The 20299-nt window shown below is 40.9% G+C and overlaps 1 protein-coding gene across 1 annotated transcript in view; it reads left to right on the top strand.

Annotated features, from left to right (window-relative positions):
• The first annotated feature begins 1757 nt into the window (after window positions 1–1757).
• grid2ipb (glutamate receptor, ionotropic, delta 2 (Grid2) interacting protein, b) overlaps window positions 1758–20299 on the top strand; it is a 42579-nt gene continuing 24037 nt past the window's right edge. Inside the window, exons 1-6 of the mRNA XM_037691615.1 lie at window positions 1758–1833; window positions 2141–2394; window positions 3847–4176; window positions 5495–5649; window positions 19171–19452; window positions 20046–20050. Coding sequence (XP_037547543.1) covers window positions 1758–1833; window positions 2141–2394; window positions 3847–4176; window positions 5495–5649; window positions 19171–19452; window positions 20046–20050 — 1102 coding nt within the window. The remainder of the gene's footprint in view (window positions 1834–2140; window positions 2395–3846; window positions 4177–5494; window positions 5650–19170; window positions 19453–20045; window positions 20051–20299) is intronic.

Below are 20299 nucleotides of genomic sequence, written 5' to 3'. Positions count from 1 at the left end.
TCATTTAAAATGGAGTGTGGCAAAATGGAAGACTGTTCTGTGGTCAGATGAGTCACGATTTGAAGTTCTTTATGGAACACTGGGACGCCATGTCATCCGGACCAGAGAGAACAAGGATAGCCTAAATTGTTATCAACACTCGGTTCAGATGCCTGCATCACTGATGGTATGGGGTTGCATGAGCGCTTGTGGCATGGGCAGCTTGCATGTCTGGAAAGGCACCATTAATGCAGAGAACAATGTTCAGGTTCTAGAACAACATATGCTCCCATCTAGACGTCATCTCTTTCAGGGAAGACCCTGCATTTTTCAACACGATAATGCCAGACCACATTCTGCAGCAATCACAACATCATGGCTACGTAGGAGAAGGATCCGGGTACTGAAATGGCCAGCCTGCAGTCCAGATCTTTCATCTATAGAGAACATTTGGCGCATCATAAAGAGGAAGGTGCGACAAAGAAGGCCCAAGACGATTGAACAGTTAGAGGCCTGTATTAGACATGAATGGGAGAGCATTCCTATTTCTAAACTTGAGAAACTGGTCTCCTCTGTCCCCAGACGTCTGTTGAGTGTTGTAAGAAGAAGGGGGGATGCCACACAGTGGTAAAAATGGACTTGTCCCAACTTTTTTGGGATTTGTTGACGCCATGAAATTTGGAAACAACAGATTTTTCCCTTAAAATGATACATTCTCTCAGTTTAAACTTTTGATCTGTGATTTGTGTTCTATTCTGAATAAAATATTAGATGTTGGCACCTCCACATCATTGCATTCAGTTTTTATTCACAATTTGTTTAGTGTCCCAACTTATTTGGAATCCGGTTTGTACTACAGTGGTCCAATCCTGGTCCTCAACGGCAACTATCCTGCATGTTTTAGATGTTTCTCTTTTGATGCTCCTGATTTGAATGAACAAGTGATTCTCAGGCTTCTGCAAACTTGAAGACCTGCTGAGGAACAGGGAAACATCTATGTCATGCAGCATAGCAGCCTTTGAGAACCAGGATTGCTCATTACTGGTCTAGCATATTCAATAAGTGTTGTCACCAACTAATACAGTTCTTATTGAACGCCAGGACTCCGCTAGAGTTAATTTAGATATAAATGGGAGAGGGGAACATGTGTTCCTATTGCATTAATAACAGGGCGTGGAGAGCTGAAGGTTTAGCTGATAATCCCACTAATCCTACAGGCTAAAGTCTTAAATTGACTGTACCCCGTCTCAAAGTGCCCAACACTTGCGTGCCCGTACTCACACACACAGAATACCAGGCAAGCTGATGCTCCAATTAGTCCTCATCAGGCTTTCTTACATGGATGCAGCATGATTCTGGGCCAGGAGCGGCCCCTTAGAGAGCCACCTAGCCAAGAGAGGAGGAGGAGTTGGGAAAAAAGACACCGTGGCGTATTTATAGAAAAATGAGGCCTCACAATAGCCTTTTTTGGAGACAGATTTATTAAGGAGCCGAGGTGCATGGGTGCACGCGTCCCAGTTTTCTGATTAACAGTGTGCAAGCTGGCTCGCCTCAGGATGAATCAGGGATGAGACGCAGAACTAACTCTTTGACACACTCTGCACTCGCTTTTCAATGCAGACTCACTGTTTTTTCACGAGGACGCTGCTGTGGTTTTAGGGTGGAGGAATGGGGCAATATTTTCAGGCTCTTAAGTTCTCAGTTTGACTTTAGGCTTGTTGGATTTTTTTTTTTGTGTGTGGACAAAGTGGTTCACAGCCTGCTATTTGACAAACAAGATGAAGAAGTTTTTGCAAAACAAAAAAGGCAGATACTCCTTTCGGCAGCACAAACGAGGCCCATCTAAAGATTTCTGTAAGTTTTTTTATCGTCTGTGTGAATCTTGCTGCTTTGGACCACATCATCTGGGTTTGGTTATATTAATAATGATTTGTAAGTCTGTTGTGAGTTTGCTGCATTTGCATAAATATATGCTCTAAGATCTCGTTTGGCCTTATTCACCTGTTAGGACTCAGTGCAGCCTCATGGTGTTCTCGTTTCCCTGGCAGCTCTTTGGGTTATCTCTTAACCCCATTGAGATGTTTGGAAACAACATCTACAAGGGAAATCTTTAGACAACTTACTTGCAAAGCTCACTTTTTTTGTCTTTTCTTCCATCAAGTTCTCAATATGCCAACTTCCAACCAGAGCTGGCCGGAGGATTTTGGCTTCCAGCTGGGTGGGACTGGGCCCAGCTACATCTTGTCGGTGGAGGAAGGCAGCAGCGCCCATTTGGCGGGGCTGCAGGCAGGGGATCAGGTCCTGGAGATTGAGGGCCACAATGTGTCATCGCTGGCGCCACAAGCCGTCGTTGCCATCGCTCAGACTCAGAAGAACATCCCTCCCAGCATTGGAGTGGTGTCCCGCATACAGCAGGTCTAGCTCATTAATTATTGGAGCAAAAAACAACCAGTTTTACAGATGTCGAGCTAAAACTTTTTGTAGTAGCTGAGCATTTTGAATAACATAGAGCACTACTCATTGTGCAATATTCTTGCTTAAAACATTGCCATTGTTTGTTAGAGTGAACACTTTCTTGTCTGTTAGCAAAATATCTCTTGAACACTGGACAGAGTTAAATAAAATGTTCAAAAAGTAATCATTAGATGTACAGTAGTCCCTCATTTATCGCGGGGGATCTGTACCCTGAAGCCCTGCGATAAGTGAAAAACCACCAAGTAGGAATAGTAGTACAAGTAGTAAGTAGTAGTTTATTTTAGTATTTATTTAAGGCGTTTTAAACCCTTCTCATACTCTTGCAATATTCTAAACCAGGACTATTCAACAAAACTGCTCAGGGGGCCACAGTTTCTGAGAGCCAGCAGCTCGGGGGCCGGACATCCAGCGATTAGTCATTATGTACAGTAAATAAACTAAGTTTCACAATGATCTGTTACCTTTTTAATTTGTTTATTTTATTGCATTGAATCATAAATGCAATAAACAGAACCCAAAACCCAAACTCAGAACCCTGCCCCCCACCCAAAAAAAAATGTAAAAATATATATATATATATATATATATATAATTATTTTTTTAATGAAGTGGGCCAGATTGAAGTCACCCACAGGCCAGAAATGGCCCGCGGGCCACCAGTTGAATAGCCTTGTTCTAAACTATGTTTCTAAAGGCTCTAAAATAGCACAGCATGTCATGATCTCAGCTCTCTGCCTCTGGCTGCTCTCTGCCACCTGCCAGCACTCTTGGCCACGCCCACTTCTCCGCTGCTAAGCGGAGATCATGACACACTGCAGAAGGGAGCTTCTCCTGCAGCTGTGGGCTGCACACAGGTGCTAAATAATTTTAAATTATTTATTTTAAATTAAAAATTCCATGTCGATCGTGCAGCTCATCCATCAATCAGACAATTTGTGTCATATCCAATCTTACTTGAAAAACCGCAATAGAGTGAGTCTGCGAAAAACGAACAATGAAGTAGCGAGTGACTTCTGTACATCTAAAACTTATTCACTTTTGGAATCACCCCAGTCCAAGATGGCTGCCACAGCTAATTGACCTTGGTCAAACTAAAAATGGTTATAATTTAGTCAATTTTACAGATTTTGAAGTAACATTTGGCATGACGATAGCTGAGAGTGGTCCTCAACACACACTTCAAGCACCAAAACATCACATGAGGTGGAGCACTATGTCATTTACGAGATTTGACCAAAACATATTTTCAGCATTAAATGATCTTTGTTTAACACTCTGGCATGAAAGGCAGCGGGCGATAGGCATTCCTTTAATCTACCACCTATGTGCTGCATTTGTTAGGGTTTTCAAACACTGAGGGACATTTGTGGATTTGTCTTCCTTCTTCTACAGATGGACATCATACCAGGTCCAGATGGTCGTTTTGGCTTCACTATTGTGGGAGACTGCCCCCTCCTGGTGGAAGACTGCTCCCCGTGCTCCCCAGCAGGACGTGCAGGTCTGAGGGCCGGGGACTACGTCATGGAGGTGAACGGCATCCCCGTCCGGCAGCATGAGATGGCCGCGTCACTGATCAAGAGCTCCCAGGGGAGGACACTCCGTCTGGGGGTGCTGGGTCTTGGTCAAAGGCAGAAGCGAAGCGTCAGCGTGGAGTACAGTCAGATGGGGGGCGAGGGGGCGGGGCTTGATCGTAAGCACAAGGCTCTGGAGTTCAACAGGAAGGTACTTTTATGGACATATCAATCCACTTGTATTAAAACACTTTTAGACGTGTTTGTGCTAAATAAATAGCTAATAATTAGAAAAAGATTTAGCTCTTTGAATTGGTTGTTATAGTTGGTCACATTTATAGTTTCTCAACTCTCATTTACCATTTTTTTTTAAATCAATTCATGACTTCTGTTTTTGACTGTTTTAACAAAAATGGCAAGCGCTTGCAAGCATTTAAAATTTATGAGGATTTTTAGAGACTCGAGACGTTTCCTGACCCACTGTGGCATTTCTGCATCACCTCGTTTTATACTTTAACATAACTTACATTAAAACATCAGATCTGAGCAGTTCCTACAAGTAAGTCAGAGTCTAACTAAATTAATGTTATTGTAGGTCATTTAGTTTTTCATGGAACACGCCTCTTCTACTATTTAGTTTCTGTTGAATTCAGACCAAAGTTTCTTTCCACCACTCCCTTCCTCAGGGGTCGCCACTGACATGATTCTGCTTTAATGTAGTTGAGCCCATGTGCAAGCAGACAACAGGAGACTTCCAGGTTAAAAAAAAAAAAGTACTGTAATTTAATTTATTAATAAAACAAAACAAAAGCTGACAGGGCAGCAAAAAACTCACTTTTAGGAATTAGACGAGGAGAGGAACAGAACATGAGAGCTTAGACAGGACAATGCATGGATAAAGGAGGAACGCAGACTGGCTTTATAAGGAGGCTGATAAGACAAAATGACGAACACCTGGGGTGATTAGGATTGGAGACAGGTGCGACGGGAGCTGAACAACAAAGAGGGGAATACACAAAGATTATCGAAAAGACAGAAACGGCAGAACAAAAACCCAGAATCCCACAGCTAGTGATCTCGCATGAAGGATTTGACAATTGTTTTACACCGGATGCCCTTCATGCCCCTTAAGATCATGTTTTTAGTTTTGACCCCTTGTTTATCTGAGTGACCAACAACAAATCAGAAGAGACACCAGTCAACTGAGTCTGTGGCAAAAGCATTTCTCTTCAAAATATTGTTAAAATCTCGTCTCGTCTGAGATAAGTGTCTTGATGCACACCTATTATATATAAACCCTTATGTTGAACACTGTTTCAGTGACCTTTAATATTGAGTTACAATTAAAACCCATCCAAATGCTCTTATAAGGCATCAAACTGTAGCATCAGTGACATCTAACAAATGAACATTCCTGTTTTTGTGCAGAATTTAAGACATACTTTGTATTTTAGGCCACAGGCTCTGCTCGGACATGTTTATTGCCCTCAGATCTCTCTCCGAGGCTCTGACATCATTGTCTCCATCAGGTCGACCAGATTTTAGGCGAGGAGCCAGACGTGAAGGAGAAACTCTTCACCGTTTTGAAGCAGTACGCAGCGGAGAAGAGAGTGGAGTGGCTGGCTGCCGTGCTGCCTGAGATACTCACCACTGATGAGCATCGACAGCTCATTTCCAGCATCAGGTATGAGTCAGAGGTGTTCACCCACGGTACAGCCTGACACGGTGGGGGATAACTGTGTGGGCACAGAATCCAGAGGGGATTAAAGAGGACTTCGGCTGAGTGTTATTGTTGAAAATCCAGTTATTTAATGTAGACAGTAGATGTTTTTGTCTAACAGGTGGATCCTCGTCACGTTCTAATTTTTTCCTGCTCTGCTCTTGGCTGTCTTATTTTCCCTGACAGGCTGTCTTCTACACATCAATGTGAGTCAGAACTGTCAACGAGTTTTCATTCAGTCAGCTCGTCAAAGTGAAACCAATCCAAAACCCAAAAACCTGTGCCTGAATGCATCACTTTCAAACCTGACTCTAAAGAAATAATAAAAAAAGGGCTGTAAGCTCAATCATCCAGGTAGATAACAAAAAAGGTTAAATTGTGTCATCTGGACCAGTTTCTTTAATTGAGAAACATTTCGTTTTACATCCAGAGGACTTCTTCAGTCTGCAGCCTGCCAACCAGATCTGTCCCATAGGTAGCCTTCACTGCTGTGTTTCAAGCCAATCTCCTGTAAGAATCTCATAAGCAGGCTTTTAACACATGCAATCAGGGCCCACCCATCCAAAATGATCAATCATCATGTACAACAATCAAATGTTTTAGGCCAGATGATCAACTTGCTATTCACAGAAATAGTTTGAGGACAATCGAGGCAGCCAGTCTCTCTCTTTCTGCTGAAGATACTGGATGATAAAAGGCTCAACTCCGGTGCTCTTCACTGACCCCTCCCTTTCTCTTTTGTCTCTTTTCTCTTTAAAACACATTTTACCCATCCAAAATCGTGTTTTTGGATCGTTAAAAGCAGCTAAGCTAAGAAGCTAAGTTACCAGCTAAGCTAACAGGCCGACCTCGGGGAAAGAACCTCCGTCTTGTCGAAGTGTCAAAATTCACGGTTGAAACCCGTGCCTTCGTGTAAAAAGTAGGTTTTTTTCTGCAAAAAGAAGCTGAGAACTTGTTTACTGAGTTTTTGATTAAAAGCTTTGTGTGAAAAATGCTATGCTAAAGAGCTCAAACCACACCGAGTGTCCGCCATTTTTAGAACTGAAAAAAAGGAAAGAGAGACAGCCCATGTCACGTCAAGGGGCCTCCCTCCCATTTTTCCTTAAAGAGACACGCTGCTCGCTCCCTCACTATCCATCTTTCAGTTCAAACAATCTTATACTGCCATCCGGTGGTCAAAAAAGGTATTACACACAAAACAAATTAACCAATATTTCTTCTTAAATTTGACAATAATTACTAAACAATTATTGTCAAATGTCAAACAATATTATCGTTTATCGCAATAACTTCTGAGACAATTAATCGCCCAGCAAAATTTGTTATTGTGACAGGCCTAATATATTTATGTATTGTCTGTCTAAATCAGGTCTCTTGTAAATGAGTCTTCACGGCTCAACGAGACTAACCTGGATAAATAAAGGTTGAATAAACAAAAAAAGGATAAAATGGTTCAGAAAAAAGAGCAATCATCCAGGTAGATAACAAAAAAGTTTAAATCTTGTCATCTGGATCAGTTTCTTTGTTCTTTTTTCTGAACCATTTTGGCCTTGGTTATCCTCAGACTGTTTCTGTGAGTAGCAAGTTGGCCATCTGGCCTAAATCATTTGATTGTTGTACATGATGATTGCTTGTTTTGGATGGGTGTGCTCTGTTTGCACGTGTTAAAAACTTACTTCAGATATTCCAACAGGAGGTTGGCTGGAAACACAGCAATGAAGCTACTTATGGGACAGATGAGGTTGTCAGGACAAAGACCTCCAGATGGGACACAAAATGTTTCTCACTTAATGGAACTGGTCCAGATGACACAATTTAACCTTTCTTGTTGTTAAGAAGCAAAACAATCGTCCGTGCAGTTTGTCAAATTTCACAGCTTTCACGGTTTCTAAAGGCGAAAAGCGGGTGATAATGTTTTTGCTAGTGTGTGCTTGTGTGTGTGTGTGTTTGCTAAATATCTCATGAACCACTGAACAAGTTTCATTGAAATGTCCAAATTGTAACCATCAGTGGCTGCCACAGCTAATCAACCTGAGTAAACACAACAATGACCATAACTGAGTCAATATGACAGACGTGGAGCTAAAATTTGGTGTGATAGTAGCTGAAAGTCATTCACAACAAGTACTTGAGCATAACGACTAACATTATTTTCAAGGTTCGACCAAAATGTCTACAACTCCGTCATTTCTCACCGTAAGATGATCTTACAGTGAAACACTTTGATGAAAGGTGCTGGACGATGTGCATTCCTTCAAGGAGTTCTTGGCTTCTGTCTCTGAATAGTAACATGCATCCATATTACTGTGTGAATATTTATGAAGCGTTCACACTACTGGGATCCATTTTTCTTCCATACGTTTTTTGGCATCTTTCTTGTTCCACAATTTTTGTGCTCTTTCAACAAATCATAAATCAAAACGTTCAGCTCTTTCAGGACAATCCTGCTGTGACTTTTGGGATTGGTGCAACTTTAGCTTTTTGAAATATTTAGCCATTTCTGCCACTTTTTGTCATAAAAAATGAATTTTAAACTTTTTTCCAGCTACTTTCAGCTAATTTCAGCCGTTTTTCAGCTAATATGTGCTCCTGTCATTTCTGCTAACTACAACATTTTTGCGCTTCTTCTGACTTCTTTCTGCTAATTTCAGCTTGTTATCATCCTTTCAACTGATTTCTGCTCATTTCAGTTTTTCTGCTATTTCAGCTACAGTTTAGCAGTTTTAATGCTGTCAACATTTTCAGCTAATTTCACAGTTTTTGCACATATGTCAACTTTCTTCAGATTTATTCATCAAATAATGCTTCTTTCTGCCTTATTTTTTTAGCTACCTTTCATCTATCTTTTGCTTATTTCAGATAATTTCCCATTTTTGTGTTCATTTCAGCTTCTTTCAGCCTAATTGGGCACAATTGTGCTCTCTTCACTTCCTTCTAGTAACTTAAGCTTTTTTCTGCCTTTTTAGCTACTATTTAGCAGTTTTTTTCCTTCTAATTTCTGCTTTTTTCAGATAATGTCCACTTTTTGTGCTCATTTCTGATTTTTTTCAGCAGAATTGGGCAAACGTGTTGTTTCTGCTTTCTTCTGCTACTTTAAGCTTGTTTTAAATTTTCAGCTACCTTTTTTAGCATTTTTTAGCTAATTTCAGCTGTTTTCAGATAAATTCAAGTTTTTCATTGTAATTTCTGCTACTTTCAGCCTAATTAACTTAATTAACGTTTGTCTGCTAGTTTAAACTTCTTTCTGCTTTTTTCAGCTACTTTTCAACTATTGTTTGCTAATTTCAGCTGTTTTTCAGCAAGTTCTTCTGCAATAAGCATTCACACTGCATTTCTAAGGAAATGCATTTCATCTAGTTTTTATTCTGAAAGCTGATGTCATCTCAGTGGGTTGAATTAAATATGGTAGTTGTCATGGCACTCAGTCCCTGTAAAGAACTAAATAAATACCTGGAGCTTCGTCGTGTGGGGTTTAATTGTAGTCCTCCCACGAGACACAATGATGTCACGTAACAAAACTCATCCTGTAGCCACCCGCTCTGTGGTCGTCCGGCTGCCAGGATCACCAGGTTTGGTGCTTATTTTCTGGCTCCCTGGACGATTTGTCCACAGATTGCAGCTCTTTTACAAAAGGAGCCAACAAAACCTTTAATTCTCTCACCACCCTGGCTTCTTCCTCTACTACTACTACTACTAGCCCACTTTCAGCTCCTTTCATGTTTATTAATATCCTGAAAGAAGCGTTCCCATCATTGTGAGATGAGATACTTTTATGGCTTTATTAATAACTTGACTGGTGTGTTTGAAACATGAGGAATGTTAACTCCTCCGTCCCCCACACCTCACACAACTTTCTTCTGTCCATCATCCCTCAGGGAGTGTGTGTTTTTGTGTTTTGTGCTGAAGGATTTTTTAAACTATTGTAGTGATTCTGCTCAGAGCTGCTTCCTGTTCTCTCTTCACGTTACTCGAGTTAGAGGAGCATCATAACTCCTTCTCAGAGCCTGCTGTTCTGATTGCTGCTGTTCCTCGTTATAAAATATAGAAAGATAAGTCAATTTGAAATCGAAGGAGAACGACTAAAACGATGAATTGTCTCGGGTGAGTAGATTTCTGTCATCCAGACCGTTTATGCTGAGTATTCTGTTTGGTGTGTTGTGATGCACAGAAACTTCTTGTTGTCATCAAAAACCTGCTTTTGTGCTTTGAGGAAACATGTTTTTTTCTGCTTTTCAGTGTAATTTATTACCTTTTGCTGACAAGTATTCCCCTAAACTGTGACTATAATATACTGTGTTAAAGGTCTGCAGGTAAATGTTGTAGATTTGTAGGTTTTACGTCAATATCCAGATAAATATGACTCTATTAAATGTCACCCACTGCCTAAGTGTGAAAGGTGGGCTAGATGTATTTATTTTTGTTATTTTTTTTACCTGCGTCTGTTATCGTTAGCAAAATATCTCATGAACCACTGAATGAAGTTTAATGAAACTCTCAGAAAGTAATAATTAGATGTGCAACAATCTTATGGACTCAATCCAAAATGGTCACCACAACTAATCAAACTTAGCAAACTCCAAGACATATATACTGTAACTCAGGGAGATTTACAGATATTGGGCTAAAATTTGATATGGTAGTAGGTGAGCATCGTCCTCAACACATACTTCAAGTGCAATATATTTCCTGACAGTTTTGCTCCAAACCGTGGCATTAACTGTTGGAGTCCACCATGTCCGTCTGTTGGCAAACTGTCTCCCGAAACATTGGATGAACTGTAATGAAACTCTCAGGAAGTAACAATTGAATATACTTCTACAACTGATTACTTTTTAGAGTCAACTCCATTCAAGATGGCCGCCACAGCTAATTGACATAAGAAAATGGAAAAATGGTTATAAGTCAGCCAGTTTTACAGACACTGAGCTAAAGTTTGTTATGGTAGTAGCAGACATGGATTTACAGCACACTTTAAGCACTAATAGATCACACAACATTTTGAGCTGAAAGTTATTTTCAAGATTTTCAAGGTGTCAAGCCCCACATCAAAACAACCATCAGCATCAGCGAGGACCTTCATCAGTACGCATACAGAGAGAATCGATCAACAGAAGACGCCATCTCCTTTGTGGTCCACACTGCTCTCACCAACCTGGAAGAGAAGGACTACTACGTCCGTCTGCTCTTTGTGGACTTCACATCTGCCTTCAACACCATGATCCCCCAAACCCTGATGGACAAACTATTCACATTAGGACTAAGCCCCTCCATTTGCAACTGGGTACTAGACTTTTTAACAAACAGACCACAGTTAGTGAGGATCCACAACTTCTCCTCCTCCACCACAACCCTCAGCACTGGCTCCCCTCAGGGCTGTGTGCTGAGCCCCCTTCTGTTTACTCTGCTCACGTATGATTGTGCAGCTACCCATCCAGGCTGTCACATTGTGAAGTCTGCAGATGATACAGCGGTGGTGGGATGCATCACAAATAATGATGAGTCCAGCTACAGGCAGGAGGTGGAACACCTGGAGAGCTGGTGCAAGAAGAACAACCTTCACATCAGTGAAGAATACGAAGGAGATAGCCGTGGACTTCAGATAGAATAAACATAACTACCTACCCCCCACCCCGACGAACATAGGAGGAGCTGTAGTGGAATTGGTCTCCAGCTACAAGTACTTGGGTGCGCACCAGAATGACAACCTCAGCTGGGGCAACAACACCACCAGCCTGATGAAGAAAGCTCATCAGAGACTCTACTTCCTAATGCAGGTGAGACGAGCTGGTCTGAGAAGCTCAGTTCTCACCTCCTTCTACAGGTGTGCAGTGGAGAGCATCCTGTGCTCGAGCATCAACGTGTGGCATGGAGGCTGCACAGCTGCAGAAAGAAAAGCTCTGCAGAGAGTGGTGAAGGCTGCACAGAAGTCTGTTGGAGTCAGACTCCTCACCATCACAGACATCTACACCTCCAGATGCAGGAAGAGGACCACCTGCATCACGAAGGACCCCACTCACCCAGCACACACACTTTTTGCCCCACTCCCCTCAGGAAGAAGGTTGAGGAGCATTAAGTGTAGAACCACTAGACTGAGGAACAGCTTCTACCCTGAAGCTGTTAGACTCATGAATCTCTAACCAGAATAATCACTGTGAAGAATCACATCATGTTGCTGCTGATCTGTTTCATGTTGTGCTGATCTGTTTCATGTTGCTGCTGATCTGTTTCATGTTGCTGCTGATCTGTTTCATGTTGCTGTGTTCATGCGTGCTCATCTGCTCACACAGACTGACGTTCGTGCTGCTGTTGGACATAATGTTTTTGTACTACTAGTGCTTAGTGTATTTCTAGTTAACATTTTTCTTAGTTCATATCTTTGATCTTATTACTGTTTTTCTTTTACAATTTATACTTTTGTTGGATGTAACTGGGACCCTGTGTACACAATGTCATTCCACCACATGTACTACATGTGGTGGAATGACAAATAAAGATACTTTGACTTTGAAGATTTGACCATAAAAGCTCCAACTTTGTCATTTTCAGCTTAAGACGATCTTAGTTAAAAACATCGTCATGAACGGCAGCGGGCGATCTGCATTCCTTCTAGGAAGGCTAAGCTTTATGTTTTATCACTGGTTTGCTCACCACTGGTTGTTGCAGCTGCCTTGTGCACTTCATGTTTGCAGGATTGCACAGACGCAAACACAAAGTGTTCAGCACAAGTGTTGGCGTGAAGGCGAATGAGGAAGCATTTAAATTCAGGTTCAGACTGGATTTATTGTTTTTTTAAAGAATGCAGGATGTTGTAGCAGTCAGGCATCTATTTTTTCTTACATAAACCTATAAAAAGAAATGTCAAATCCTTTTAGCTGAAAAAGCATTTTGAGAATGAATCTGGAGGAAGGGCGAGCAGAGCGGCTGTCTCTGGGTCCACAGACGACCAGGAGAGTCTCTCTTTAAGAACGCTGAAGGAGTTCTCCAGCAGGTGATCTGTTAAAGAACTGTTTGATATCATTCTGTCTGATGTGCTTGAGGCTGAACTCCTGAACAGAAACCTAAAACATCTGCTTGCTGCTGGTCTTTTACACCATCCTGTTTGATGCTTCAGTCTGTCAGGTCCACAGCCACTTTCAAATCAGCTGGATGCTAAATGTGAAACGTTAAATCTTTCTGCCGCTACCTGCTGTCATCGCCACTGAGTCCAGCCTCACAAATGTCAACGTGTGCTTATTGATGTTAAAGTACTTGGTTTATTTTAAAACCTTGTCATCCATTTTTGGCGTCAACTCTGCCTGTCTGTTAGCAAAATATCTTGTCACTGGAAATATTTTCATGAAACTCTCATGAATTAAGCGATGCATGTAAATCTTCACTTGATTAACTTTTGGAGTCAAACCCGATTCAAGATGGCTGCTACAGCCAACTAATATCAGAAAACACAAAATTGACTTTAACGCCATCAGCTGTGCAGAAATTGAGTTAATATTTGGTGTGGTAGTAGCTGAGAGTCCTTCACAAAGCATATTTGAAGAGCCAACACAAGATCAAAACAGCTGTGTCTTGGACGTTTTTAAGAGGACTGAGTCATAAACATCTGGTTATTCCTTCATTCACTTTGTGGTTCTCTAAACAAATTTGCATCCGCAGCCGTCTTCTCACCATCGCGTCCATCGTTATTTCTTTTCTGAATGTGTCATCAAACCTTTCCTGCCTCCGAGCTCCATCAGGACCGTGTGGTTTTCTGCTTCTTTTCTCCTCCTTCAGACAATTATGCATCTGTTCTTTTCCAAATGAGGTCAAATCAGAGCTCTCGATAACATTTCCAAGAGTTAAGTCGGACAACTTTTGTTTCACGAGGAGGTGGCTGCGTCAACAGATGGCGGAGCGTTCGTTAGCGGGCGAACATCTGCATTAATTAAAGGGTAGTGCTGCTGACTGCGGCCTTTTACACTGAGAGGGAGAGAGGCAGTCTGGGAGTGAGACGGGGGCATGTTAGGATTCTGGGAGGAATAAATGCCAAACAGCAGGGTGGCACAGATAGCACACAGAGTGGGACTGTGTGGGCTGCGATGCTTACAGCACCGGAGAACAGTTATTTATACCCCAGGAGTCTGCTTGTTGTAGTCAGTAGTCTGAGCTCACACAAACTGTGGCCTAAATCTTTAACTGAGCGCGTTTGTTCCAAAAACAGACACAACCATCCATGTTTTCTTTTAAAGTAATGACACCCGAAGCAAATCTTAAATAAATGAAAATCAAACAAATGCTCGCTTCCTAACTGAAGGTCTAACACCTGGAAAGGATGTGTGTCGCCCGCCAACTCTCATTGCGGTGGTTTAAACTAAGAGTCTCATGCTTAGAAAAAAAACAAGTTATCAACATTTTATTCAACCCTATAAATAAACATGTATGATACTGGGAAGCATCATACTCTGATTATGCTTTGAGAATTAATTTCAACTATTGCCACACCAAATTTTAGCTCGATATATGTAAAACGGGCTAAATTGCAGCTGTTTTTGTGTTTTCTAAGGTCAGTTGACTGTGGCAGCCATCTTGAATTGGGTTGGCCTCAAAATTTAATCAGTTAAAGATTTACATCCAGTGGTTACTTTCTGAAAGCTTCATTAAAATCTCTCCAGTTGTTCATGAGATATTTTGCTAACAGACCGATTTGACTCCAAATCCAGGTGATGCAACTGAAATCTTCAATCAAAATAAATCAGAATCTTTATTTTTGTTGTTGCACATTGTGGTCAGTGCTTCCAAACTGAAATTAATCCAAATGACTCTTTAAATGTAAAAAATATCAACTTCGCTCTGACGGGATCTCTTTTCTGTTGTTTAATCAGAGAACTGTCCGTGGTCCTGAATGGAGAGCATTCTGTGTTTCTGCCAGCAGGGGGCGCTTGTCTTATAAAACACTACAAACCCTCTTTAGCCTCACCAACAGTGTTCAGTTAATAACCAACGAAGCCTCAGTGCCTCTGCAGTCATGCCTGAGATGTTGGCCAAGCTGTTAGTGATCGTCTCAGGTGGATCTGTCAAACTGGATCACTTGGATCTTGGATCACTGATTACAGCGAGCATGACCGCTCAGATATTTTGTCTTTCATTTTCACCAAGCAGATGGTTCTAATATTTCTAAAGACATGAGACAGACAGGCTAAACTCTCCTCTCGGACAATGAACGTACATAACGTTGACATTATGTGATGAATAATGCACATGCTTGTAGTCATGGCAACGTGTTAAATTTCGAAGTGTGTGATCCGCCGCCTTTCATGCCAGAGTCTCGTGCTAAACTCACTTGAAGTTGAGAGATGACGAAGGTATAGATCTTTTGGTCAACCCCTAAAAATACTCCCAAGAGATGTTTTGAGATCTCGATGCTCAAAGTGAAGTGTGTGCTGTGAATGATCACGAGCAGGGGTCTGCAACCTGCGGCTCTGGAGCCACATGCGGCTCTTTGGTCCTTTCGCAGCGGCTCTTTCAAGCTTTGACCAAAACTAACATAAAACTGAATTTTATGTTTAAAAAAATGACAAGTTTCCCCGTTATTTCCTGTGCACATATGTGGATACTAGTATTACACAGAGTAAATTATACTTGAACTTTCTGCTTTATTTCTTCAAAGTAAGAAAAGATAATACTCAATACGACAATTAATAAAGTTTTATCTTATCTTGTCAATTACTCCACAATTAAAAAAATCGCATAGCACAGTTCATTGTTTGAGTTTTAAAATAAGTGGCAAAATAATATATATGTATATTATATATGTATTATTATTATTATTATTATTTTTTACAATAATCCAGTCTTCTGTGATAGACTTGAAACTTGGATATGGGCACCAGTGACCCCCTGCAACATGAAAAGGAAGAAACAAATAAAGACATGGATGGATGGATGGATGGATGGATGGATGGATGGATGGATGGATGATGGATGGTGGATGGATGGATGGAATCCAGTCTTTTCTTTTGTCTCAAAATGTAAAAAAATCAATAAATGTTAACAATCACTGGATGTTTTTAGTTTTATAATTTCACACCTACTGGGCAGAAAAGCCCCCTCTAACAAACTTAAAGTGGCCCATGGGCCACCAGTTGAAAATGACACTTGTAGCAGGTTTTGTGGTTCTGGACACGTTTAATTTAATGAACGAAGGGGCAGAAATGGCTCTTTTGATCGTAAAGGTTGCAGACCCCTGATCATGGTTGGATTATTTAGATACTCTTACTGTAAAAATACCTGTTATGAGCTGAACAGTAAAATATTCGGCTCGTTATTAAACAAACCTGCAGGTAAAAGGTTTAGTCGAAGGCCTAATTGCAGCTTTTTGTCTACTGAATAGTAAATATTAATTAATGCAGTTTTTCTTAAATAATGCAGATCCTTCTTGTCTAAAGAGAAGAGTTCATCTTATTTATGTAAATCATCTTTAACAGAGTACTCAAACAACAGATATACGAGAGGCTGATGCTGCGAGCTGCTTCAGCCTCTTTATAAATGCGTCCTAATTGTCTTGTTGAGCAGTCAGAATCATTGAGGCAGATTCATTAGCTTCTTGTGGAGCCGTACGGTTGTTCCTCCTGCCTCTCTGGTTTTCAGTGATGATGGGGTTTGTTATTAATTGCTCACCTGGTGTTGTTTTTCCTCAAATCCCGCTCTTTTCTGAATCCTTACGTCTGAATCATCTGATTAGCAGCAGATGAGGCGTTCAGGACGGAGCAGACTGGTGTAGGTGGGAATCAGACGATTTGTTTGTTCTGCCTCGGCTGAAGCCTAACGTGACTCAATAAAGCAAATTAAAGCATTAACCTCGAACACATCTGATTTATTATTAGTTTGTTTTTACAGATGTCATTCAAATACATTTTCTACAATCCATGTAAACAGATTTAGGCTGACAGGATGTCTACCGTTTAAAGTTATTATGATCATTTAGGTGATACGTTTATTTAATTACGTCTTAACGTTTAATTTTAAAAAAATCTTACATGAGTGATTTGTAAGATGGCACTTTGTTTCTCCTAAGTGGAAGACGTTTACCAATTCAAACCTTCACTTCATTGTTTATTTTTATTATTTTGGGGATTATTATCATTGTAGACTAGTGGCCATCTTAGTATGGCAAGCCATTGTAACATAAAATCAAACCAGCCTGGACTGAAAATCAAAAACAAGATTTTATTAAGAAAAACTAACCTCTACTCCGGACACCTTTTTTAAAAAGAAAAGTTTCTCTGCTGCTTTTACGCCTCTCTTCAACACAGAGAAAAATGAAAAATTCTCAAAGTGAAGATCTTCAATAACTTCATTTTTAAAGATCTTTTCAGAAACAATAGCATCCTGTTCTGTGCCCCCCACCATCCCTTCCTGCCCCAAACCACAACAATGGAGCCTTTATGTTTATTTTACACGTTTCATTTTTGCTTCATCCTGTGGCCTTTGAGCTTTGATTGTGCACTGGAATATAGAGATGCACAATATTATCAGCATAGTATCAGTATCAGCTGATATTAGCATTTAAATTAAATATCAGACATTCCATCAAAATAACTCACCAATATAAATGGTGCTTTATATATATATATATATATATATTTTTTTTTTTTTTTTTTTTTTTTTTGTCACGAAGCAAGGTTTTAGGATTCAAACTCAGCCAGACAACAAGAATGGTAAAACAAAGAAAACAGTTTTATTGATTGATTTGCAGCTGCTGGGGAGACTTGGGATCCAATTGCAGTAACAGGTCTTCACAGGCAGGTGGGGAGAGAGCCACCTGTCAGAGTTTAAAGAGATGAACTGGTGGGAAGGCAGCTGCAGAGGGAGGCCTTTAATGCTGTGAACAGCAGGGCAATGCAGGTTTGTGGTCCAAAGGGCAAAGCAGGGGTCTAACATGGGGAGTCAGTGATGCAAGAGTAATCCAAAAAGTGTGATCCATGAGTCGTGGTCATAGACAGAAGAGGAGGTTGTTCCGTGGTTAGAGAGGCAGAGCAGAACTAGATGAGGAGCAGGCAAAAATGGGAAATCCAGAAGGCAAGGCATGAGGTCAAAAATCCAATAACAAGACTTGAGGTTCAGGCCTGAATCAAGAAAACTATGATGGCTGGAAAATCAGGGACCAAGAGTGGTATAATAATCTGGCAGCAGACAAGTGAATGTGGAGCTCTTAAATAAGGCCAAAAACAGGTGCAGTGAATCAGGCTGATGAGCTGAAAGTGCAGATGGGGGCGTGGCTTAATGACAGAAGAAAACACAACATGAAGAGGCCGGGAAAACAGCATATGACAAAGAGGAGCAGAAACATGACATGAGGGGCTGTGAGTGAGGTAGGGGACAGAGGAAGTGATAAAGGCATAGAGGGGCAGAGACTTGAGCAGATGGGGCAAGCAGAGGTCACTGATCATGACAAAAATGCTAACATGTAGTGCATGTTATTTAGCATTTTTTGTCTTTTTGAACTTCCCGTGCTCTGTTACACAATTTTTGTAGCAACTAAGCATAAATAAGAGGGCTATGTTCTGACAAAGGAGAGAAGCTGACAATATTTTTTGCACTTTTGATTTTATTTGCACATTGCAGAATTTATAGAGATTTGAGTCGATTGTTAAGATTGTATAACCACATATTGGTTTCTTTTTTAAGTTCATTTTTAATTTTAGAAACTGCATTAATGCACTACTACTCATTTTATTTATACAGGTTAATCCCATTGAGCCTCAGGGACTCATTTACAAGAGAGACCTGAAAAAGTGTGTGAAAAAGTAGCGGCTTATAGTCTGGAAATTACGGTAAATACAGAGGTGTCCACCTCCTGGAGCCACACTCGTATTGATTTCTTTGGTTACAATCTGCCCATCTGGTTTAGTCCTGATGATGAACTGGTTATGAAGGAACTAAAGGCTGAGTTTCAGCAGGACGCTGGGCTCGCCGACACAAAGGTGAGCTGTGGACGGAAGTGTGGGAGAGAAACAAGAATGAGTTGCTATAGATGGAGAGAGATGGAGACGGCAGAGGAGGAATCCCATGCTCGCTCACTCCCACACCTTTCTTTTTTTTTTTTTTCTGTGTTCTGGTACACTGCAGCAGTCTGACTCCAGCAGGCTGAGAGAGATGCCACGCTTTCCTCACCGCTTTTCTCCTTAGAGCTCCTCTGCCTTTCAATTCAGCTGGATTTCTTTTCTCGTTGGGGATGAATCAAGACTGTCCACCTGCCAGTCTCAACAAAACTTTTTTTTTCTGAGCTATAAGACACGAGGGGAGGATAAGAAGCCTGTTGAGTTTCATCTCTTTAAACATCTGTTCATAGCTTGAAACAGAGTTTGATGGTTGACCAAATGGATTGAGATCCAGATTCACCTCTTTTTTAAATTTATTTTCTTCTTCTTTTTTGCCAAGGCGACTCCTGTGGGCTTATTTATTTATTTATTTATTGAATTAATCTCCATCACATGCCACTATGTTTGCCAGAATCTTCATCCCCAAGAAGCACCGGCAGCGCTTCGACGACGCCGTCTCCCAGAACGTGATCAACAGGCTCTGCCGCAGCAAGAGCATCAGCGAGCCGCAGGGCAGGATCCGGCGCAGTCGGAGCGAGGACCACTCCGACCGCCGCCACGGGTCCAAACGGGCCAGCTCTGTGCCAAGAGATGGAGGGGAACCAGGAGGGAGAGGGGAAGCAGAAAAGGACAGAGGGGCAAGGAAGTCTGTGTCTGGAATACCCACGCATCCCCCCCTCGGACCCAATCAGAGGTGAGACTACCTCTTTGTTTCCTGTGTGTGTCCATGTGACTGTTAGCAAAATATCTCATAAACCAATTAGCAGATTTTACTTAAAAAAATCAGAATATAATTATGGAATGGACTTCTACAACTGGTAAGCATTTAGGGTATACTCCATTTAAGATGGCCACCTCAGACAGTCGACTTTAAAAAACACAAAAATGGCAACAATGCAGTAAATTTGACAAATATTTAGTTTAGTGTGGTAGTAGCTGAGAGTCATTTACAACACATACTCTCTACTCATTCCACTCGTTGAGCAACATATTTGCCTAAAACTTCAGCATTAACTGCTGGTGTCAAACTTGTTTGTCTGTTAGCAAAATATCTCATGAACCACTGGACAGATTTCAATAAAGCTTTCAGGAAACGTTACTTTGATGCGCTTCTATAATTGATTAACTTCTGGAGGTAACCATGGTTACCTGTCACAGCTTATCAATATTAGTTAACACAAAAATGTCTAAAACGCTGTTAGCTTTTTATATATAGAGCTAAAGTTTCATGTAGGAGCAGCTGCGAGTTGAATATTTAATGAGACTGTGCATGATGTCATTTTTAAGGTTTGGTATTGAAGTGGCGGGCGATATGCATTCCTTCAAGGAATGCTGGACTTTTATTCTACAGGCAAAGTGTTTAAAAATGAATGAAAACAACATATATCTTCTTTCTCTCTTGTCTTTTTAAAGCTTGACTCTGTCAGTGTGATTTCTCTATAAATTAAGACTCAAAATACACAGATTTGTTTAAAAAAACATACATTTAATTTCTCTAAAAGTAAAAGTATATAATGTTCATCCTTACTGATCGTTCACCT

This window comes from Nematolebias whitei, chromosome 17 (genome assembly GCF_014905685.2).
Source record: "Nematolebias whitei isolate Nwh7 chromosome 17, NemWhi1, whole genome shotgun sequence".
Classification (NCBI taxonomy): Eukaryota; Metazoa; Chordata; class Actinopteri; order Cyprinodontiformes; family Rivulidae; genus Nematolebias; species Nematolebias whitei.
This window is presented reverse-complemented; position numbering and strand designations above follow the sequence as displayed.